Source organism: Xiphophorus couchianus, chromosome 14, assembly GCF_001444195.1.
Source record: "Xiphophorus couchianus chromosome 14, X_couchianus-1.0, whole genome shotgun sequence".
Taxonomy (NCBI): domain Eukaryota; kingdom Metazoa; phylum Chordata; class Actinopteri; order Cyprinodontiformes; family Poeciliidae; genus Xiphophorus; species Xiphophorus couchianus.
In genome coordinates this window covers 12,760,684-12,780,679 of record NC_040241.1, presented here as the reverse complement: position 1 = coordinate 12,780,679, position 19,996 = coordinate 12,760,684, and the positions used below count along the sequence as shown (strand labels likewise).

At 37.8% G+C, this 19,996-nt stretch overlaps 1 protein-coding gene across 3 annotated transcripts; it reads right to left on the bottom strand.

Annotated features, from left to right (window-relative positions):
• Nucleotides 1-842: 842 nt before the first annotated feature.
• On the bottom strand, nt 843-19,815 carry LOC114156849 (oxysterol-binding protein 1-like). 3 transcript variants are annotated; one of them, XM_028037375.1, is made up of 17 exons: nt 19,492-19,815; nt 17,393-17,568; nt 16,381-16,589; nt 14,731-14,899; nt 14,460-14,571; nt 13,244-13,427; nt 12,404-12,521; nt 11,743-11,800; nt 11,456-11,620; nt 8,925-9,170; nt 8,382-8,502; nt 8,009-8,112; nt 4,610-4,705; nt 4,315-4,502; nt 2,724-2,959; nt 2,565-2,603; nt 843-2,462 (listed from the first exon to the last, which is right to left on the bottom strand). In XM_028037375.1, the coding sequence occupies exons 2-17, from the start codon at nt 17,527-17,529 to the stop codon at nt 2,320-2,322; spliced, it is 2,325 nt and encodes a 774-aa protein (XP_027893176.1). In that variant the 5' UTR covers nt 17,530-17,568; nt 19,492-19,815; the 3' UTR covers nt 843-2,319. The 3 variants fall into 3 exon arrangements, with proteins under 3 accessions (XP_027893176.1, XP_027893177.1, XP_027893178.1); XM_028037376.1 differs by lacking the exon at nt 19,492-19,815 and adding an exon at nt 19,395-19,418; XM_028037377.1 differs by lacking the exon at nt 2,565-2,603.
• Between the last annotated feature and the right edge of the window lie 181 nt (nt 19,816-19,996).

Below are 19,996 nucleotides of genomic sequence, written 5' to 3'. Positions count from 1 at the left end.
TTTTCCCCTCCTCCATTTTTCTGTGAATTTTTGAATGTATGTTTTTCTTGGAAAGTGTCCATGATGTCTTGAGAAGTACCAAAACATACATTATTACTACAATTATTATTACTATCCCAACATAAGGCTATGGTAAGGTTAAGCTGCAACCAGCTTGTGTGTGACGTGGCTGAGTACAACTAAACGGTGTGATATTCTGCTCACTTAGCGCTGGATACCTACTTAATTCAAGCATAAATATTGCCCATATTTCTTTGTAGCAAATATAAATTAAACATATAACAGTATTATAACTGTAAATGTCAGTGTTAAATAAATTAGCAACAGTAATAATATTTGTTGAACCAGAGGTATTTGCACTCAAAGTTATCCACATTTTTACAGGGATGATAATATTTGTAAATATTAAGATGTGAATAAAAGGAAACTGATAACTACAATAAAACTAAATATGAACCCAAGATATTTACAGGGTTCCGTGAACCCTGTAAATATCAAATATCAAACTTTATATTTTAAGTTATATAAATATAACTTCAAATATATTGAAGTTATATTTATCTTCAAATATTTCACATTTTATGTATTCAGTTTATTGCATGGCTTTCATGTGTTATACTAATATTTTAAGATACTACTCTTAATTTTATTCAAGACACAAACATGATATTTGTGTATACAAAGATCATGACTGAAATAATTCTATTAAAATTATAATGCGGATGTACAAACAGTATCATCAGAAATGTTTTTAGACTGCTGTGTAAAACGTGGCAGGACGGTTAACTATTAAAAATGCAACTATTAAAAGAACTGAAATAAACGAGCAGGCAGAGAAAATATTTGACGTTGCAGTATTTATTACAGATTCTCTTTTGTGTTAATACAAAATACTGAACAATGTCAAGTCTCTACTCGGTCAAGTACAGAATTCCCTTTTTTTCTGAAAAATGAAGACAGTCCTCCCACATTACAAGAACCAAACATTTGGAGAAAAAAAACCCTACAATTGTCAATACTATAATGTGAATTTCTATACATTTATAAATTCATTGTTATTCGCCACATCTTTGTGTCTGAACTCTTAATTTTTAAGTACACTTACAAAGTTTGAAATTCACACGCACACATACATACGCACACACACGAGGAAACATTTCAACTCATGTTTTTGGTGTTAAATTATATTTGCATATAAACTAACTCTCCATCAGACATACAGTGGGGTTGTGATGTTTACTTTTACCTCAAATATTTGCTTTATAGTCATTGTTTGAGTCCCATACTTTGTCAACTAATTCTTCTTCTTTATTTGTAATTCATCTGAAATTTCATAAGTAAATATAATTTACTTATGAAAACAAATATTGACGTGGCGTCTTGTGAGTGAATGAGACTTCTGTCATTTTCCAACATGTTTTTTTACATGAAACACCAAATAAATGCAGGCATTTTTGTTCATTTAGCTGCGACGACAGAGCAGATGAGAGCAGGTTGCTCTTTTTTAAGGCGATAAATGTTTAAACCTTGTAGCCGAGTTATTTATTTTTCAGTCGTATCTTCCTTTAAATCTTGTTTTAAAAAAATCTATCTATAAAATGTGACAGTGTTGATGGTCGATAAGTGTTCTAGACGATCGAGTCTTTTCTCGCGCGCACTGTAATCCAGTCGCCATGTTGTTGTTTTTTTCATTAATGGAAGAGCAGATAAGATGTCTTACCCACAAGCACACAAACAAGCAGACCTTCACTTCTTTACATTAAGACACTAAATCAGAGAAACAGAAACATTTTTAAAGGCCACCAGTTGACATTTCAATGAAAGTGTAAGCATATTTTAACATAACTGTATATATTAGCCAGGTTTTACCCTCTTTTTTAGCGTTATTATCTGAGCAGATAGTTCTGTGGATCATTTTATCACAGCACACTGAAAGAAATCTCTCCACCTGATTTGACTTGGGCACAGACTCGACAAATTTGGAAGCACTGCTTATTTCTTCAGACCGAGCCAACTCAGAAACCCCTTGACAATAAGAATAATAATAATAAAAAAAAACATTTAATCCCAATCCTCCTGGATACGCAACAGCGAGAGGAAAAAAGTAGTTTGAGACTTGATTGGACACAGAAGACTAGATCCTTCAATCTCTCTCGCATCTCTGAATAAGACAGTCGTGATCGTCCGGGATGAGGAGGAGGATCTCTTAGAACAGAGAGTCGCTGGAGGGGAGCAGCCGTCCAATCGGGACAAACGGGGCTTTGTGAAGCTGTCCGTCCAGCTCTGATGTGCGTCAGTCTCCGCAGAGCGCTTCAGGGGTCAAAATATGTCCGGGCAACCCTCCCAGCTGCCGAGCTCCTTCGTTTCCCAGTAGCCTCCCTTATAGATGTGAACTTGCTCACCTGTGATTTGGTCCTCACAGCTCTCGAACCAGAGCGCTTTGTGGGCGTCATGCGGAGCACCTGGAAGAGGGAGAACTCGTGAAAACATGCACGGAAGACTTTATAGGTGGCGATTTAAGCGTAAGGAAAGGGGATGTTGGCAGATTAAAGAGGGATACTTGCTTTTCATGGAGTGATCAACAAAAGAGTCCTCATCGACAGCTTTTAGAAGAGAAAAGGGCGGGATCACAGAGATTTGTTTTTACCTCATCAACTCCAGGATTTTCCCCAAGCAAGCCAAAGAGGAACACAAAACGAAGAGCGTACGCTTTCTCCTTTTACCTTCTTCCGACTGGCTGGAGGCGCGCTGGCTCGCCGCTTCCCGCTCCCTCTCACGCCGGGCGCTGCGCTGCTTCTCCTCCAGCCGCTGCTTTTCGCCGTTGGCTTCATCCCAGCGGCCGTCCTCCATCAGGCGCTGGTCGGGCCTGCGGCGGCTGTCGGTGGGCGCCACCCCCTCTTCGGGCTCGTTCAGGGTCAGAGCCAGGGCGGTGAAGTAGTACATGGATTCGGCTCCGTCGCTGAAGAGAGAAGCAAACACAAGGAGCAAAGTGAGTCGGATGTACATCTGATGTACATCTGTATGTACAAAGATCTTCGGCTCATCATGGCAAATTACACAAATGTGGGGATTTTCTAAAGTCCAATTTACTTTAAAGATGTTGTTTTGGAAAACATCTTAAAATTACAAACATTATAATAAAAAGATTTTAAAAATCCTGAAAGTAAAAAACAGGAGTCACCATCTACTTTTACATTGTTTTGTAAACCAGATTCTAATAGTGCTTGAGTCACATCTTCTAAAATAATAAGGAACTTCCATATTTTTTATAAAGCAATTCTTCTTGGAGAAATCCTAGATTTCAAGGCAGAGAGAAAAAAACACAACACTCTTTACAATATGGACAATAGGTCAAGCAAAGTAGAGAAATCACCGTAAATGTTCTGAAATTCATATTTTTATCTGTCGGATAACCAAATGTGAAATTACGTCTGGAAAGCCAAACTTTATCCTGTTCTCCGTTTTTGCTCGTTAGCCAAATTACTACATCAGGTGGTTTGACAGGTTCAACAGAACACATCGTTATGTGAGAAGCTGGAGTTTGTCTTTGACAACATAACAGGTATGTTTTGAGTTTGTATTGCAGCCAGAAAAAACTCACAACTCTCCTCACTCTTTCAGCAACCAGTCTATGCGCAATTTGGAGGCGTGTGTGTGCTTCTTCACAGCTGGTATTCCTACTCCAGCAGTAGGAACACTGGTGTCAGACAATAGCACTGTCATTACCTGTGTATCGGGACACTCCATGGATCGTATTTTACAGCTAAGTTATTACAACGAGTCACTTAAAAATAAGTTGTTACTTGAAGCAACGTCTCTCCGTACGGCATGATGAGGTTGCACATTATATATCTCCATGTTTGTGTACACCACAAATTTAGAACACATTTTCAGAAAACTGCAAAAGAGCCAAAACACTGAGTTTCTTTAAATCAAGGTTAAAAACCCACCTGTTTAGAGTTGCCTTTGATTAGTATTAACTGGAACATTGTTTCACATGTTTGAGGTGTATTTGTTTGATTTGACAAAATGTAATGTTCATTGCTTGTTTACTGCATTATGTTCTTATGGTGTAAAGCAGTCTTAAATGCCTCACTGCTGAAATGTGCTGCACAATGAAACTCGTTTTAACTTGAGTATTGATGAAAACTACTAACATTTACAGGATGACCACTGGGTTTGTCGTTTGAGGACTAAAGTGAGTACTTGAACAGAAAGGTAGATAAACAACAGCTAAACAAACTGAAATTACCTTAAATAGTTATGCATAGCCTCTGGCCTTGCAGTAAAAACTCTGCAACCAAAACCACTTACGGTAAAGGGTTTCTCTTCCACAACTCTCTGGCCTTCAGGGTTTGATATACGGTCTTCTGTTTGCCCTCGGTGCCGTTCTCTCCTCCCCGACTGCTCTGCATGACCCTGGAGAACTCCATCTTCTCGTCCCACGTGCCCGACAGCACATAGTGGGCCTTTCCGTCCTTGTCCATCACCACTCCTGTCACCTATAAACAACAAGACACAGAAACACAGCTCAAAACCGGAAGAACAGGAAAAAAAAAAAAAGAAAAGAAGAAATAAATACGTCAAGCCGTTTCCTCTTCTTTCTGACCTTTCTGGCTACGTCTCGTGAGAAGTAGCTGTAAGGAGCAAACTTCAGGTGGCAACGATCCCCTGTGGTGTGGTTTACTATGTCGATTTCTCCAGACTGAGAGGAAACAGGAAGAGTTTGAGGAGTTAAAATTGTCGGCATTAAAAAGATAGCTGTCCGCATCATATTAGGAAGAGCTAAAAATTGACTGTTAATATGCATTAACACAACTTTTGTTTTGCTGCAAATGTATAAAAAGCCAGTTAAATTTATTGGCATTCCTAGAAAAGATGAGTGAAAATTCGTAAAATAAATTTATCTTTTAAAGGAGAAGCATAATTGTCCTATCTTAAGGGCACAATTTGTGAAAATAGCGTTGGATCATTAACTCCACTTGTAAAATGTAATTGAAGCCCTTGTTGAAGCACTGAACAAAAACGGCGTTGAAACTCGACGGCGAGTTCATTAAGGAATCTACAAAGAGAGACTACATCGCTATCAATCAGCACTTAAAAAATTGTTGCAGGGCCTGCAATGGATTTGTCAACTTCTTGTTAGAGAAAATTGAAAAAATTAGAGGGTCAGTCTGCTTATCAACACCAAATCCAGCACCGCTGCTATACACAAACATAATAAATGTGGAGGAAATGGCTACATTTCACCAACTCAACCATGAAAACATGAAAGAAGTTATAAATCAACTAAGACCCTCCTCTTGCTAGCTTGATTTTGTACCCATAACTTTCCTTAAGAAGGTTCTGCCTGTGATTGCATCTGATCCGATTCAAATGTGAAACTCATTCCGCTAGTCAGGTGCTTTCCCTCAGGCTTCGTCAACAACAAGTGTCAAACCACTAACAAAAAAAAAAAAAACAATCTGGAAAAGTCACTACTGCAGAATTACAGGCCAGTGTTTATTCTCCACAACAACAACTGCAACAACTGGTGGAACAAACTTCAGGAAAACCGCAAAACATTCAAAACACTGAGTTCCTTTAAATCCAGGCTAAAACCCCACCTGCTTAGAGCTGCCTTTGATTAATAACTGGAATACTGATCAATATATTTGATGATTGTGCTTGATGATGGCTTTTGACAAAATATAATGTTTATAGTCTTATAATTGGGTACTGTATTATATTTTTATAATGATTCTATCACTGCCCTGTTGTTGAAATGTGTTATATAAATAAACCTGGCTTAATCATCCTGGTTCACCTGGGTGTGAATATGACATACCAAAAATTTTCTCTTACTCACTCCGATATGGGAAACAAGAGACATGCCATTTTAATAGGACTCAGTAATGATTGTTATTATTAATCAAAAAATGACTTATTTAATTACTCCCCTACATTTGAGAGCAATTAAAGAACAATCTCTGAAAATGCTAAACAACTGGAAGTGTTATAAACAAGTCTGGATGAGGACTCCATTTTTCATGCCACCAACTAGATAAGCAGGATAGTTGGGGAATCCAACATTCAAACATCTCAGAGGCTTACTGTTTGAGAACTACTGCAAAGAGCGACATCTAATGGTTAGAAGTCTGAACAGCAGCCATTAGATGCGTTTGAGAGTGATGAAATGACAAAGATTTCTCAGTAACAACCATGTGGTTTCTTAAACGTTGTACTTTAATCATACGACACCTCCATCACACACATCAGGCTTTTGTTTCAATGGAGTAACAAGACATGATGCCAAAAAATAAAAGTGTAAAAATAATCTCATCATGCTGCAGTGTCTGTAATATGATCACTGATTTGTTTTCTGGGCCATGTGAAAAATTTCCACCGCAGCTCAACGTTTCGATGCATCACTAATTAAGTGGATCTGAATAAAGAGAATGGCTCATTATCCAGAAACCCTGAGGAGGTAATTCAGCCGTTAGCCTCAGGTCTGCTGGAGCTCTGAGCCATGAAACGCATCATGGCTTTGTTTATCATCTGATTAAACTGGCAAATAATTATCACTTGGGAACACTGTAGATAATTCTCAGATGTCAAGTTGACCCATTAATCTGAAAAAGAAAAACAAAAATGTATGATGCACGAAACCTTGGATACCACATCAATCTTCTCAGTATCTTTAGAACAATAGCTCATCTGCATTAATACATCAAAGCCGTGACAGAACTTGATGTTCCAGAAATTCCTTTTCATCTACTCAGGCTGAGTAACGCGTGATTTCCCATGGCAATATTAGAAAGTGTGTGAGCAGCTTGATATTGAGATTTTCTTGTCCAAAAAAGAAAAGAAAAGCACTTCACAATGAGCTTGCTATTAAAGGATGAATATAGAAAAGCACCTCATGGCCACTGCTAAGTGGAGTGAAAGATCTATCATGCTGTGGGCCTGTTTGTCTGCTAAAGGCCTTGGGAACCTTGTGAAACAGCACAGCATGTTAAAATGCCTGGAATACCAAAATGGTAAAAGTCACGAGATGTGAAGGGTACTGATCACACTGGGGGCCAATTGTATCTTAAACAATTACAGATTTTACGGACTACAACTTACACAGGAGTATACGTCGCATCAGTCAAAAAATGCGTCACGAGGAGTAGAAAAACATATACAAGTTGCACTGGAGTATGAGTCGCATTTACTTAGAAATTGTCAAATGTTTGGCGGATCTTTTTTCTGTTAATGATTTGATCTGGTGACACGCTGTGATCAGTTACCTACTTTTCAACAAACTCACGGAAACTGTTGACTCACTAAACCTAGATATTCAGAAATGACTCTGTTCTGCTGGTGAAGTGCACAGCAAAGTGGAGACGCACGTAATGTAAATCCGGGATGATAGCTAGGTAGTTGTGTGGCATGATGCGATAAACACCAAGAACATCCGCCAGTAAAGTCATTTATATTCATTTCTCTGGTAACCACCTGGCGCAACACTCAAGGACCCGTATGGAGACTCATCCCTCCAGCTCTGGAGGACTTGCTTTCAGCCCACAATTAACTTTCCTTGCAATTGCAGACAATAATCTTTCATTCTTGGCACATGTCCGTCAGTATGAATTGAAATTTAACGCTACAGACAATAAATGCGTAATGAAAAGGGGAAAAAAACCCATATGAGTCACACCTGATTAAAAGTTGCAGGTCTAGCAAAACTATATAAAAAAGAAAGTGTGATTTGTATTGTAGAAAATAACGCATGACTTTCCATCCTTTTCTTTTTTTTGAAAGAAAAACTGAAGTCAAGATATAATGTTAGGTAAAGGTTCTTCAGCCCTAGCTTGATCAACTTCATGCTAGAAATGTTTCTTGATGACTAATCAAAAACTGGTCCCGCAATAATGTGGCAATGATTCAACTTATCAGGTCAACGGTACAATATATGTTGACCTGATATCTTTTTCAATATCCAGGTTTTCTTAGTTTTATTTGCACTGGCACCGATCACTCTCACCTGATCAATCCACAGCTTGCCAACAATGATGTTGTGCACTGTGGTGGTAACCTTCTTCCATGTGTAGTGATTGCTGCTCTTCTCAAAAATGGCATGGATAGTGCCTGTGAGAGAAAATACACGCAACAAAAAGAAAAACTGAGTGTGCTAAAACAACACCAGGTGCTTGATAATACCTTCGAAAAAAAACAAAAAAAAACAGGTGTGTCAGAAACATTTTTCTAGCTATTATCAGGCTGCATAAAAAAACATTTTGTCCATTTGTTTGTGTACGTCTTTATTAACGCTGCAAAAATGCAGTGGCTGAAACACACCCTGCACTAACAATCACAAAAACTCCAGGCACATGTTTGACTCGCATATCGTCTCTCACCTAAAGGCATGATTGACAGGTATTTGCCTCTGAACTTGCTTGCAACAGTAATCTCCTGCCTCAGAGTCCAGCCTCGGTCAGAGATTGCGTGATGTGCCGCCGCAGGAGGGTGGTGACTCACCTGTGAAAAGAAAATAAATAAATAAATAAATTCAACAAAAGAAATTTGCTGTGGGGCAATTGTCGGTGCCTGCTGCCCAGCCCTGTTCTTAAAAGAAATTCTTTTTAGGAAGACAATGACACCCACACAAGTGTGGTGCACTAGAGAAACTCCCATGTGTACAAGTAAATATAAATCCAAACATTCATCTTCAATTAGATTAAAGGATTTGCACCGCCAATATTCTTTTGCCTAAATGCAAAAGAATATACACAAGCTTTAATCCTTAATTGTGTGCCAATCTATAGAACATTTATTTGCCATTCACAATATAAAGTTTCAGTAACTGGACTATTTCATCTCCTCTCTCCTCCCTCTGTTATTATTTTCCCATCACTTCCTGAATCATATCCCTTATTTCCTTTTGTGTTGCTCTTAAGTACCTGCTCACAGAGGGAGCGGTAGCCGCTCTCTCTTCGGCGGTCCAGCTCGTACGTTTCCCCCAGTAGCGGGTTGAAGGGCTTCCCCGTGCGGTACACCGTCGTGGAGTAGGCGGATACGCAGAAGGCCGCAACGTAGCACATCTGCTCCAGGGAGCTGTGGCACTTGGCTGCCTTGTCCAGCAGCTCGTGATACTCGAGGTCCTCCGACAGCCGCTGCAGCATGGAGATCGGCTCGTTGAAGTTCACCTAGAAAGGAGGAATTTATGCGCCCAGCGTCATTTTAGGCGAAAAAACAGGAAATTTGATGCAATTAAAATGCTTGTTCCTTTAATTAATTCAATTTTTAAAAAGTGAAACCTTTGATTTTATGTAGATGTGATGAACAGAATGACATACTTCAAGTACAATAATGTCTATGACAAAAAAAAAAAAGATTTTTAAATTCAGAAATGTTACATAATGGGCTAGAAAATTAAGGCGTGGGGTGCTGATTTTACAGTACTCCAAGATATAAGGATGCTAAACCACAAATAATCATCACAAAAGAGCCTCTCATACATTAATTAAAAGTTTAGTGGATGGAAAAAGTGCGGTGGACAAAGAAGCACTAGCAACAGGGAGGATTGTAAAGATAAGCTGATCTAACAAATTGAGGAAGATTCTCAACGCTAAATAAAAGTTTCCCATTTTGAATTGGATCACTGATTTAAATTAAGCTTTGATCACTTTCTAATGTACTGATACACACCTGTAGTTTAGACACATTATGACCACCGATCTCAGTTCAGTCTGACGAGGCTCCAGTTTTACAAACTGGATTTAATGTTCCTCAGCACAAGTACTGCAACTCCGAGTCTTTAACATCTTTTTAAGAATATTAAAGACCAGATTTATATTTAGTCCATTTCATGTTGTGTCTTTTCACTGATTCACCACAAAAGGGATAAAGCATGTGCCACTAGTGTGGCAAATTCAGTCACACAGTCACATGTAAATGTTGTTACTCATTATGGAGTCCACAGGAAATAAAGAGCCTCATCACCTGTATAAATCCAGAACAATATAATGTAAACATGGCCGGCGTTTTGACGTCAAGCAGCGGCTGGGAAAAATCTGTGCGTGCGAGTAAGGCCTAGCACAGACGCAGTGGGCAGGTTGACTTCCTCTGAATAAGCGTAGCTTAATTATCTATTCTGCAGCAGATCAGTCAGCGGAACGTTGCTGCACCAGTTTGGCAGAAATGGGGAGGATCTGTCGATGGAGCTCAACTGGAATTTAACAAGTCAACTGTTGCCAAGACATGCAAGAGGCCCGGCGGCGACTTATGATCTTTGGATCCGATTGGTTGAAATGTATTATTTTAACGATACAAGAGAAAGAACTAAAAGGTCACCTTGCTGGTGGAATAATGCTTCAGGGTGTTCCATATACGCCTACTGAAAGCTATTTTATGATACTAATTTGTGTTTATTAATTAAATGAATATATATTAAGTTTAGTCTTTTTTAAACTGTTGATCATTTCTTTCTCCTGATAACAAAAAAGCTCCAAACAAATCAACAAATTACAAAATTGAACAAAACAAAGTTTAAATATAAATAAACAAAAATTATAGAACTTATAGAAACTAAGTGATAACTTAGTTGTTTAAAAAATAACTGCTGTAAATAGCAGCAATTTAGATAATTATACTCCTAAATAGGTACTCCTAATAAAGCATATTAAAAGCATAAATTATAACAACCTTTGCTCTTCTTCTTAATGTCCTACATCTATTCTATCCCTCCAGGTCAGGGCTGGGCGATTAATTAATTTGATCAATTAATCAAGTTTCCTGTTTTTGAAGATAATTTGAAGATTTGACAAAAAGAAAAAAAAGTCAGGATTTTTTTTTACCAACTGCACTCCTTATAGAAACAATACTTCAGTGTGACCCACTCAAGAACTGCCATCTTATTTGACATGCATGCTTTAAAGATCTTATTTAAATGTCTAATTTACGTCAACTCACAGAAGGAATGACTGAAACATAATCAAGTTCAAGATATTTTCTGTCATTTGTCCCCCCCAAGGAATAACATGAGGTAAAAATACATGTTTGAAATTGGAAATTAAATCTGACATAAAACAATTGGAGATTTTATTTTTAAGACATTTCTCCCAGCTCTACTTTATGTTAATACTCAATGGCTAGATTATATTTCTTCACTTTTTTATTTTTGTTAAATGAGGCTTAATGATTTCAGAAAGTCAGATTTAAATTATAAAGTACAGATTATGCAAAATATATAAACATCCTTTGAAAGGAGCGGCTCCAAATGCTTAATATGGGTATTAATTTATGATGTCAACAATTAAACGAAACCAACTTCCTCCTCTCCGTTTATACAACAACCAACAGCACTATCAGGTGGTTTCCTCTCTGCAATTCACAAGAAAAATGTTGCAACTGAGTGTCACCTTTTAACTCTTAACAGCTGATACACCCAGTCCAAGCGGATTCAGCTCTGACAGTTGCCGTGGTTACTCACAGGCATGGGGATCTTGGACAGATCTTTGCCGATGCAGTTCTTCATGATGCTCCAGAGGTTCAGAGAGTAATTGGGCTTGTCGGGGATGCGTGTTCGCCTCTTTCTCAGCGGCACCAGCTCCTGAGAGGGCGACTCCTGGTTCATTGCGAGAGGCTCCTCGTTAAGCTAAAATATATCAAATTAAAAGCTATGAATATATGTGTTGATGTCTCTTGATTCAATTTGATTTTGCATGGTGGTACAACAATATTAATCATGGTGCATAAAGGAGCTTAAAAAGGACCTACCGACTGATCGTCCGCACACATATCGGTGTTCAACCCGCTCGTGTTACTGCTCGAACGTCTGAGATGAAAGAGATATTTTGTCAGCACAGTTTCTGACTACTTGACCACATTAAGCTGTAATAAAGATCGCAATAAGTTAAATAGATTTTAAAGTAATAAACATTTTTCCTTTTATGTCAAATAGGAAAAAAAATTACAGATTCAAACTATTCCACAACACTTTTCCTTAAGGTTTAACATTATTTTAATTGATGTCAGAAAAAATGCTTTTCCAGATTTTATGCAGCAATTAGAGAAACACTGATGCCCCACCCCAACATGTTGCTGGCTGAAAGAAGGCTGGTGAACTTTTTCCTACTAATAAGATAAACACCATCACTATCAGTCTACCTATAATAGTTAATGTGTTCTCATATTTTAGCAAAAGTTAGAAATATTTGCTTTTCTGTTATTTAAATACTGTCAGCCATTTTGTCATAAACATTTGTATAAATGCAGAAGTGCTGTATTTTTGCTTAAAGTCTGTCATACCATGACATTTCATCTTTCCTGTCGTACAACAATTATGTTATAAAGCAGGAAAAACACAAAGAAACCATTTTGCAAATGAGTAAATATGTGAAACGAATATGTAAGCTCTTAAAGAGGCAGTGATACTGACTTGTGGAACTGTGGGTCTGCAGGTACGGTTATAAACTCGGGGGCGTCCTCCATGGCATCAAAAAACTCGTTGTCATCGTCCTCGTCGCTCGCCTCACCTTTTCCTGGCCCAGCAACACCTGAGAAGCAACAACAGTCTTGTTTCCGCTGTCACTTCTCACTGGAAAGAAGAGGTGAAACTTGAAAACTTTGAATGAAAGCCGTGCCAACAGCTGTCATTAAGGGAACCCGACTTTACACATCAATCATATTATTTTGCCTTTAAATTGTTGGAGAGTAGTTTTGAATTCACACCAAGATGAATTTAAAAAGCTGATGTCAAATCTGACAGGAGTTAATAGCGGTTGTGCTTAAATAAAAACTAATGTAGTTTACCCGTGAACATGTTTAAATTACATCAAAAGCTCAACTATCATGAATGAATCATTAGTTGGAAATCTCTGCAGGGTTTCTCCCAGAAAACTTGCTAAGTCCGGTGCTCAGGGTGCTAGGGCAGTCATCCAGCCCACCGCCGTGTTTTTGAGTTAAAAGATGTTTAAAGTTGACAGGAAATTTGAAAATATCACCTGATAGTTATGCGTTATTGGAAGACTGGAAGATTAATACCTAAACACCAACTATAAAGTCATAATAAAGGCAATAATTTAAAAATAATAAAAATAAAATAAATAAACAATGCTAAGCCTGGTGGGGGCACAAGTAATGCCTAGTGGCCCGCCAGGCTTATAATACACTGTGGGAAACCCTGCTCTGGTTTTCAAAAAACACAAGTTCAAGAGGCTATGAGATGATAAGCAAGTTAAAGAAAGAGCACCGGTTCACATTAGAGCTTCAACTTTACCTTTATTGTCTACGATAGAGTGAGCCTGCGCGGCCCCTCTGAACGCTCGCTCCAGGTGGTTGTGCTGTTTGGCCAGTTGCTCTAAGGCCTCCTCCAGCCGCACTCGCTGCTCTCGCTCAGCTTGCAAGGCTTTCTGCCACCGCTTGCTGTGACTCTGCGCCAGGGCCAGGAAGTCCCTGCAGGCCTGCAGCCGCCAAGAACATGGACATACCAGGAGGATTTTAATGTAAAGATTTTAAAAAGCAGAGATGAGGAGAAGTTCTGCCATAAGTAGAACTTCTCCTCTACTTAGGAGAAGTAGAGGAGACTTCTCTCCTCTACTTAAAAAGATTACAAAAAGATTAACACATCTTTGTGTTAATCCATAACAATAATTCTATTGATTATTCTGATGATTAATCAGAGAAAAGTGTGCAGATGTTTCAATTAACCACTTAAGCCTTTTTAATACAATATTGGAAATGCATTAGAAGAAGCAAATAAAAAATAATTCCTTTTTAAAGAGGAAAATGAAAATTTTGCTGCAACAACATAGCATGCCTTTGGTACGCGTGGTCATTTATAGCAAAGGATGCATCTGCAGCTAAAAATCTACTTCTAACAACATGTGAAGAGCTCAGCCCTTTCTGACTGACTTAACAACGCAGTGAGGGACTAAACTGTTGACAATTTTTTTACTTAACCGATTAATAATTGGATAGCAAAAGGTGTTTTTTTTGTTTTTGTTTATTTTTTTTTACATAATTTGAACCAGTGAAAGCGAAAACTGTCATTCCAGGACTTCGGGATAGAACATATTTAGAGACAAAGTTTTTTTCTTTAAACTTAAATGTAAAATGTATATATTTTTGAACAGTTTTGGTTTAATTTCTTCTCTTATTATGTTGTTCTTTCATCAAATATATTTTTTTCAAAGTCTATATACTCCAGGTAACGATTTAATCATTGCTAAATTAGTTGACAATTATTTCAATAATCTTTCCATCCCAATTAAGTTGATTGATCATTTCAGTCTTTGTGAAACCCAAAGCAATTGTAAGAAAAAACAGTTTTGTATATTAAATGCAGTCAGAATGTCTGTCGTGCAACTCAAAGATGGACATTGTAAATCATGTTGGGCTATAAATCTTTGCTGTCAAGTATTTATTACTATGACTCACTTTCAGTGTCAGTTTCTATTTAGAATAAATACAAAGGCAGAGGAGGTGACACTTACATTAATCATAGCATTAGAGGTTATCCGGAACAGTGTGGCTCTTTCCGTCACCTGACGAATCTTATCCCCGGCCTCTCCGGTCAGCCGTAAACTGTCCAGCTCAGATAAAGACCTGAAATACGACGACGTTAAGAAAGACTTACGAAATCCTGTATTTTATTTGACATTAAGGCTGTGAAATGCTGCTTAGTCAGCAGTAGAACTGGACAAACAAGCCAGACAGTCTGTGTGAGAGAGTTTCCTTCAATGCGATGAGCTGTGTTAGACTGACCTCTGCAGGGCAGAGCCGTGCTTGGAGATCAGATCGTTGCAGGTGCTGAGATCCTCCACCTTACTGCCCAGCGTTCGGAGAGTAGACTGGGCCTCCAAGTTCTGAGGGCCCCCACCCTGACCTCCCCCCACTGGCAGGGACGATGGGGAGAAGTCATCACCAGAGTCATCTGTTCGCAATTAGAGCAAGAAGAACATCTGAATTTTACTTGTACATATGAACTGGATATTGTAGCTGTCGTAAAACGTATTGTTGTAACATGTATTTAATTTTAATAAAAGTATGCATTTTTATATTCTCATATGAAAATGTCAATTTTTATTTGACCTAATCTGTGAAAACACATTGTACACATTTGTGTGTCAAAATGACACATTTTAAACACTTGTTTGTGTTGATTTCAATGACACAATAGTTGTGTCATTAACGACACTACATGTGTTGTCCCTGAGCTGATTCGGCAGGTGTAAAAATTTAACACATCATGTGTTGTTTTTGACACATCTGTTTTAAGAGTGTCGATGAAAATGTGTTAAGACTTATCAGAATATAGATATATAAGGATAGCTTTAAAGGGAAAGAAACAGAATATTTGTACTTGAGTGAAGTTCAATGGTTGTACAATGATTGTTATAAAGACAAAGTTTGAGAATTTAAAAGAAAAAGGCTTTTGTTTGTGACCACTAGGAGGAGCTATAACCCATAAAAGACATTTATTAAAGGGTAAAACTTTAAAACAGCCCCGGCAGTTTTAAAGTTATTTTAATAACTATCACAAATAAACACACTTTTTGTTTGATTTGGAGGGACCTGGTCGATCTTTTATGACCTACTCTTAAACTAATATTTATATCTTTAAAGTGATGAGGTACAGATTTTCTGTTTGACATCATTTATAGAATGTAAGGGGGAATCTTCACTTGGATAATAGCTATATTTATTATATTAATCATATGACCTTTAATCCTGACACGTTATTGCAAAAGGATTCATAACACTTTGATATTTTTTTTCATGTTAAGTCACAAACTTCAAAGTATTTTACAGTAATTTTATGTGAAAGACACACATAGCAGTGGATCATTGTAAAGTGTAGGGAAATTGATTCATGGTCTTTAACATTTATCACATTACAAAATCTATTATGTTGTGTGTTCAGTCCCCTTTACTGATGCTCCTAAACATCCACGCAGCAATGCCAGAAAGAAAACCCAAGTAATTTATAATTTGTTTACAAGTAACAATTTCTTTCTACGTCAAAGAGCTGAAGTCGCCGACATAGAAACAGTAATCAACACGATGCATGAAGTTAACTCTAAGTTAACTCTAAGTGCATAACCACACTTAGAAGAGGGCAGCTGTGTGCGTAAACGCAGCATCTGATGCACATAAAGTTTGTTTTATCTTTTTATCACCATTTATAGTGCATTTATTTGTTTTAATGTTGCCATTAAAGCCACATGCAGTTTTGAAACGTGGTTCTACAAAGTTTTGACCGATGTAAACTGTTAAATTAATATTAAAACTTACCATATTTACAAGACAAAAGCCGCCCTCATATCATGAGGCAAATTGATATGAGGGCCTGATAGGATTTTCACCACATAAAATATTTTTTCTGGCCTCGATAAAAATGCATTTTTGATGTACCTGACTCAGCTTGCATGCGGGCTGCCTTGGCTTTGGCCAGCTCCAGCGCAGTGATCCACCGCTGACGTTCCACCTCGGAGCTGGCCTTCAGGTGATACGTCTGAGCACCGCCGTTAGAGATGACGAAGTTGCAGGCGTCATCTACGGAGATGACCGCTGTGGCTAGGTTGATTGTGCCCCGACACGTGTGACCCATCTCAGCCTGGGTCCTAATGATTTATAATGAAAAACATAAATCCTAATTTGGCTTTTTGACAAAAATGCAACAACTATCATTTCAAATTCCAAGTCTGATATAACCAGACCTCAATTCAGATGAGATGTTAAGTCAGAATGGTAAATATGACAGAAAAAAATAGGTGAAACAGTGAGGATGAATGGATGTAATAAATAAGAAATTAGGCTATGTTGATACAGAAGGTCTTGAAGTTCGATTCCAATTTTTGCTGAAATCCGACTTTCTTTTTTTACGCGGTTGTTCTGAATGATTTGACTGCAATCAGACTTGTGTTAACAAACGAACCACACAGCACATGCACAGAAGAACATAGACACCTCTCAGCTGTGCATTGTTTGCAGAAGCAATAATGGATGTCATCATCTATGGAACAATTTTTAAACTTATGCAGCAATGGGAGCTGACAGTATTGTCACGAGATCGTAAAACATGAAGGAAGCTTTAAAAAAGGAAGCACAACTAATAACAACGACCTTTTGAAGAGCATTGACTGCAACTGTTTGGATGCCTAGTTGGACCAGAAGTGGTGGGATTGTTAAGTGATGACTTCTTTCATAATTTCATCATTTTATTTTCAGCTTTACCGCATCTGGCTTCTTCTGCTGCAGAATTATGACCGCATACCACATATGAAAGTGGTCCACATTGAAGTTTTTGGAGGGTGAAAAGATTGGAAAAGATCGGATACAGGTTTCATTTGCATGCTGTGTGAACGTGGCCTAAGACGACTGATGTTTTTCTGACGCCGCCGTGCTTTCTGCAAGGAAGCCTTACCTGTAGTATGATAGCAGGCCATTGCTCAGAACGAACCACCTTCGCTGATAACCCTTGATGTAGTTTGTCCACTTGAAGACCCATCCTTTGTACGTGTCGCCGGCCGGGGTGGGAGTAGGGCTCTTCGGTTCTGACATCACACCCCCCCGAAATCAGGTTTCAGATTTAAAATAAGCCTTGAAAAGGAAGATGTCCAAAAAGTAAAAAATAAATAAATAAATTACCATCCTAAAATTCAAAATTTTCAACAGCAGTAACAGCAGCCAAGAAGAGAGATTTGCTCTTAAAGAACATTTTCTTTCTCTGGAAGATTAACATGGTTTAACAGCCGTTATAGGTTTCTGTGGGAGTAAGTTATGTGCTGACTGGGACTTTTTTTCTTCTTCTTAGTAGTAGTCACATTTTTGTCATCCACATAAATGGATTTTGTGCAGATGTGTGCATGTTTCACTTCTCTGTTTTTGGGATCAGAACAGACAGGTCAACAACCTCTCCATCTGAGCAAAATGAAAGTAACTCATTTTTAAAATCTACTTTTCAAAATGTTGGTACAGCTCAATTCATCTCCTAGCCATTCTGCTTGTGTCACACCTCTGTATAGATGTTTCTGATCAGATGTGTACCTTCTTTGACAGCTGATGATTTAAAGGAAATAAAAATATCTATGTACATAATGTCTCTCAAGAGTCATTTCATCTAGATCAAAGGTCATAACTTCTCATATTTCATAGGGGTTAGCTGGTCCAAACAACTACCAGGGTCCAAAATAAATGTAAAAATATGTTGTAACATAAATACAGATATGTGGAGCACATTACATTTTCCAATTGCCAAAAAAGACAATTTGTCTTGTACAGGGTGCATGCTGAAATTGTTTTTAGGTGGGTTTTGTTCTTAACATAATATATACACTGTAACAGTAAATATTTGAAAGTGGTTAGTGATTGTCAATGATGCTGAAATAAAAAAAAAAGCTTTAACTCACTAGAAATATTTTGTCGTTTATCCAGACAATAGAAAAGACTTATTTTGTCAAAGAAAATGACATTGTTGGAAATTGGCCACAAAATATCTTATGTGTGCGTTTCTGAATATACTCCTCAATATTAAATTAAACACGAGAAAACACAATTTTTATCATCATTTAAATGCATAAATAACAAAAAAAAACACTTAACCAGAACAAGAAATATGTATGCATTATTTAAGTGTATGAGTATATTGGGTTTGTTTAAGAGTGACAAACTGAAACAGGGTTTTGATTGAAACTGCAATTAGTGCATGTAAAATGCTAATTTCCCTTTAGTGTAATTTGTCTAATTGGTTTTAATACATGACATTCAACAGGGAGGTGGATATTTTCACTCCAGGTGGCAGTTTGTGAATGCACTTTCCTTATTTATCAAACATGCCATCAACTTGTTGAGAAAATGTTCTATTTTTGTCATGGTAATAAATCATTTTAGCTCTTATTCCAGTCTTATTTGCAAACTAAAATATCTTAAAGTTATTTGTATTTTCAGTTCCTGGTTGCTTTGGTTGATCTTTGAATGTGGTATCACAGGTCAAAGGTTAACTAATGAATCATTACACGTTCACATTTGACAGTTCTTGCTCAAAAATGTAATACTGAATTCAAGAGCACTTACTAATTAGCAAAAACAATCTAGCTTATGAATTAAATGAAGCCTGCCGTTTATTTGTTTTGAATTATATAAATGATCTACGGCTCATTGTGCGATTTTAAAACTGACTATTGCTCATTTTTAAGTCAAAATATGACAAATGCTAAGCTGGTGAAGGTCTATCGCCAACGAAAAGAAGTAAATGAACAGTGACACCACACTTTCGATGAAGTTGCTCAAACACAAACGAGCCTGACCTCCAAGAGCTAGCCTGTCCTGACAGCAGATAGAAACTTTAAAATCTGCGCCGATATCCGCTCACAGCTAACAAGAGCTAAAGTCGGGAAACAACCTGACATCTCTGATCATGGTTTCACCTGCTGACATTGAAGCAATGCAGGCGAAATGCAACGCTGGATATTAATTTGCTCAAAAGTAGCTAGCTCTGAAAGTCGCTGGCGGTTGAATGTTTACCTTGACGTGTCCAAAATGCCAGATGAGGAAACCAGACAGGCAGTGAAGTCACTGCTAACTCTGACGCCCCATACGCTGCCAGGCTAGCAGAGCTAGCTCAGGCTAATACGACTCGGCTAAAGCTGGAAATAAGTCAGAGGACGTTGGCGACGACAACGGTGTCACTTTCAGTAAATTGGGCTGCGAAATGGTATCGCTGTCCTTCAGTAGTACTGTTTGTAATGTTCACCGTACTACTGCGTACGATGATAATAATCTAAAGCTAGCTGGCTACATCTCACTAGCCTAACATTAGCTTTTACCAGACAGCTTGTGCACCTTCATTGAAGTCCGTGTGGAAACGCTGCTACTTTCCCTCAAATGATCTCAGTCAAACAAGTTAATTTATGTAGGTAACTGACTTTTTTATGATAATATATGTTACTTTACGTCACATATATGCGGTCCCGTTAAAGTTTGAGTTTCTTTTCGGATTCTGTTACTATTACATTTTCAGCTTATTTAA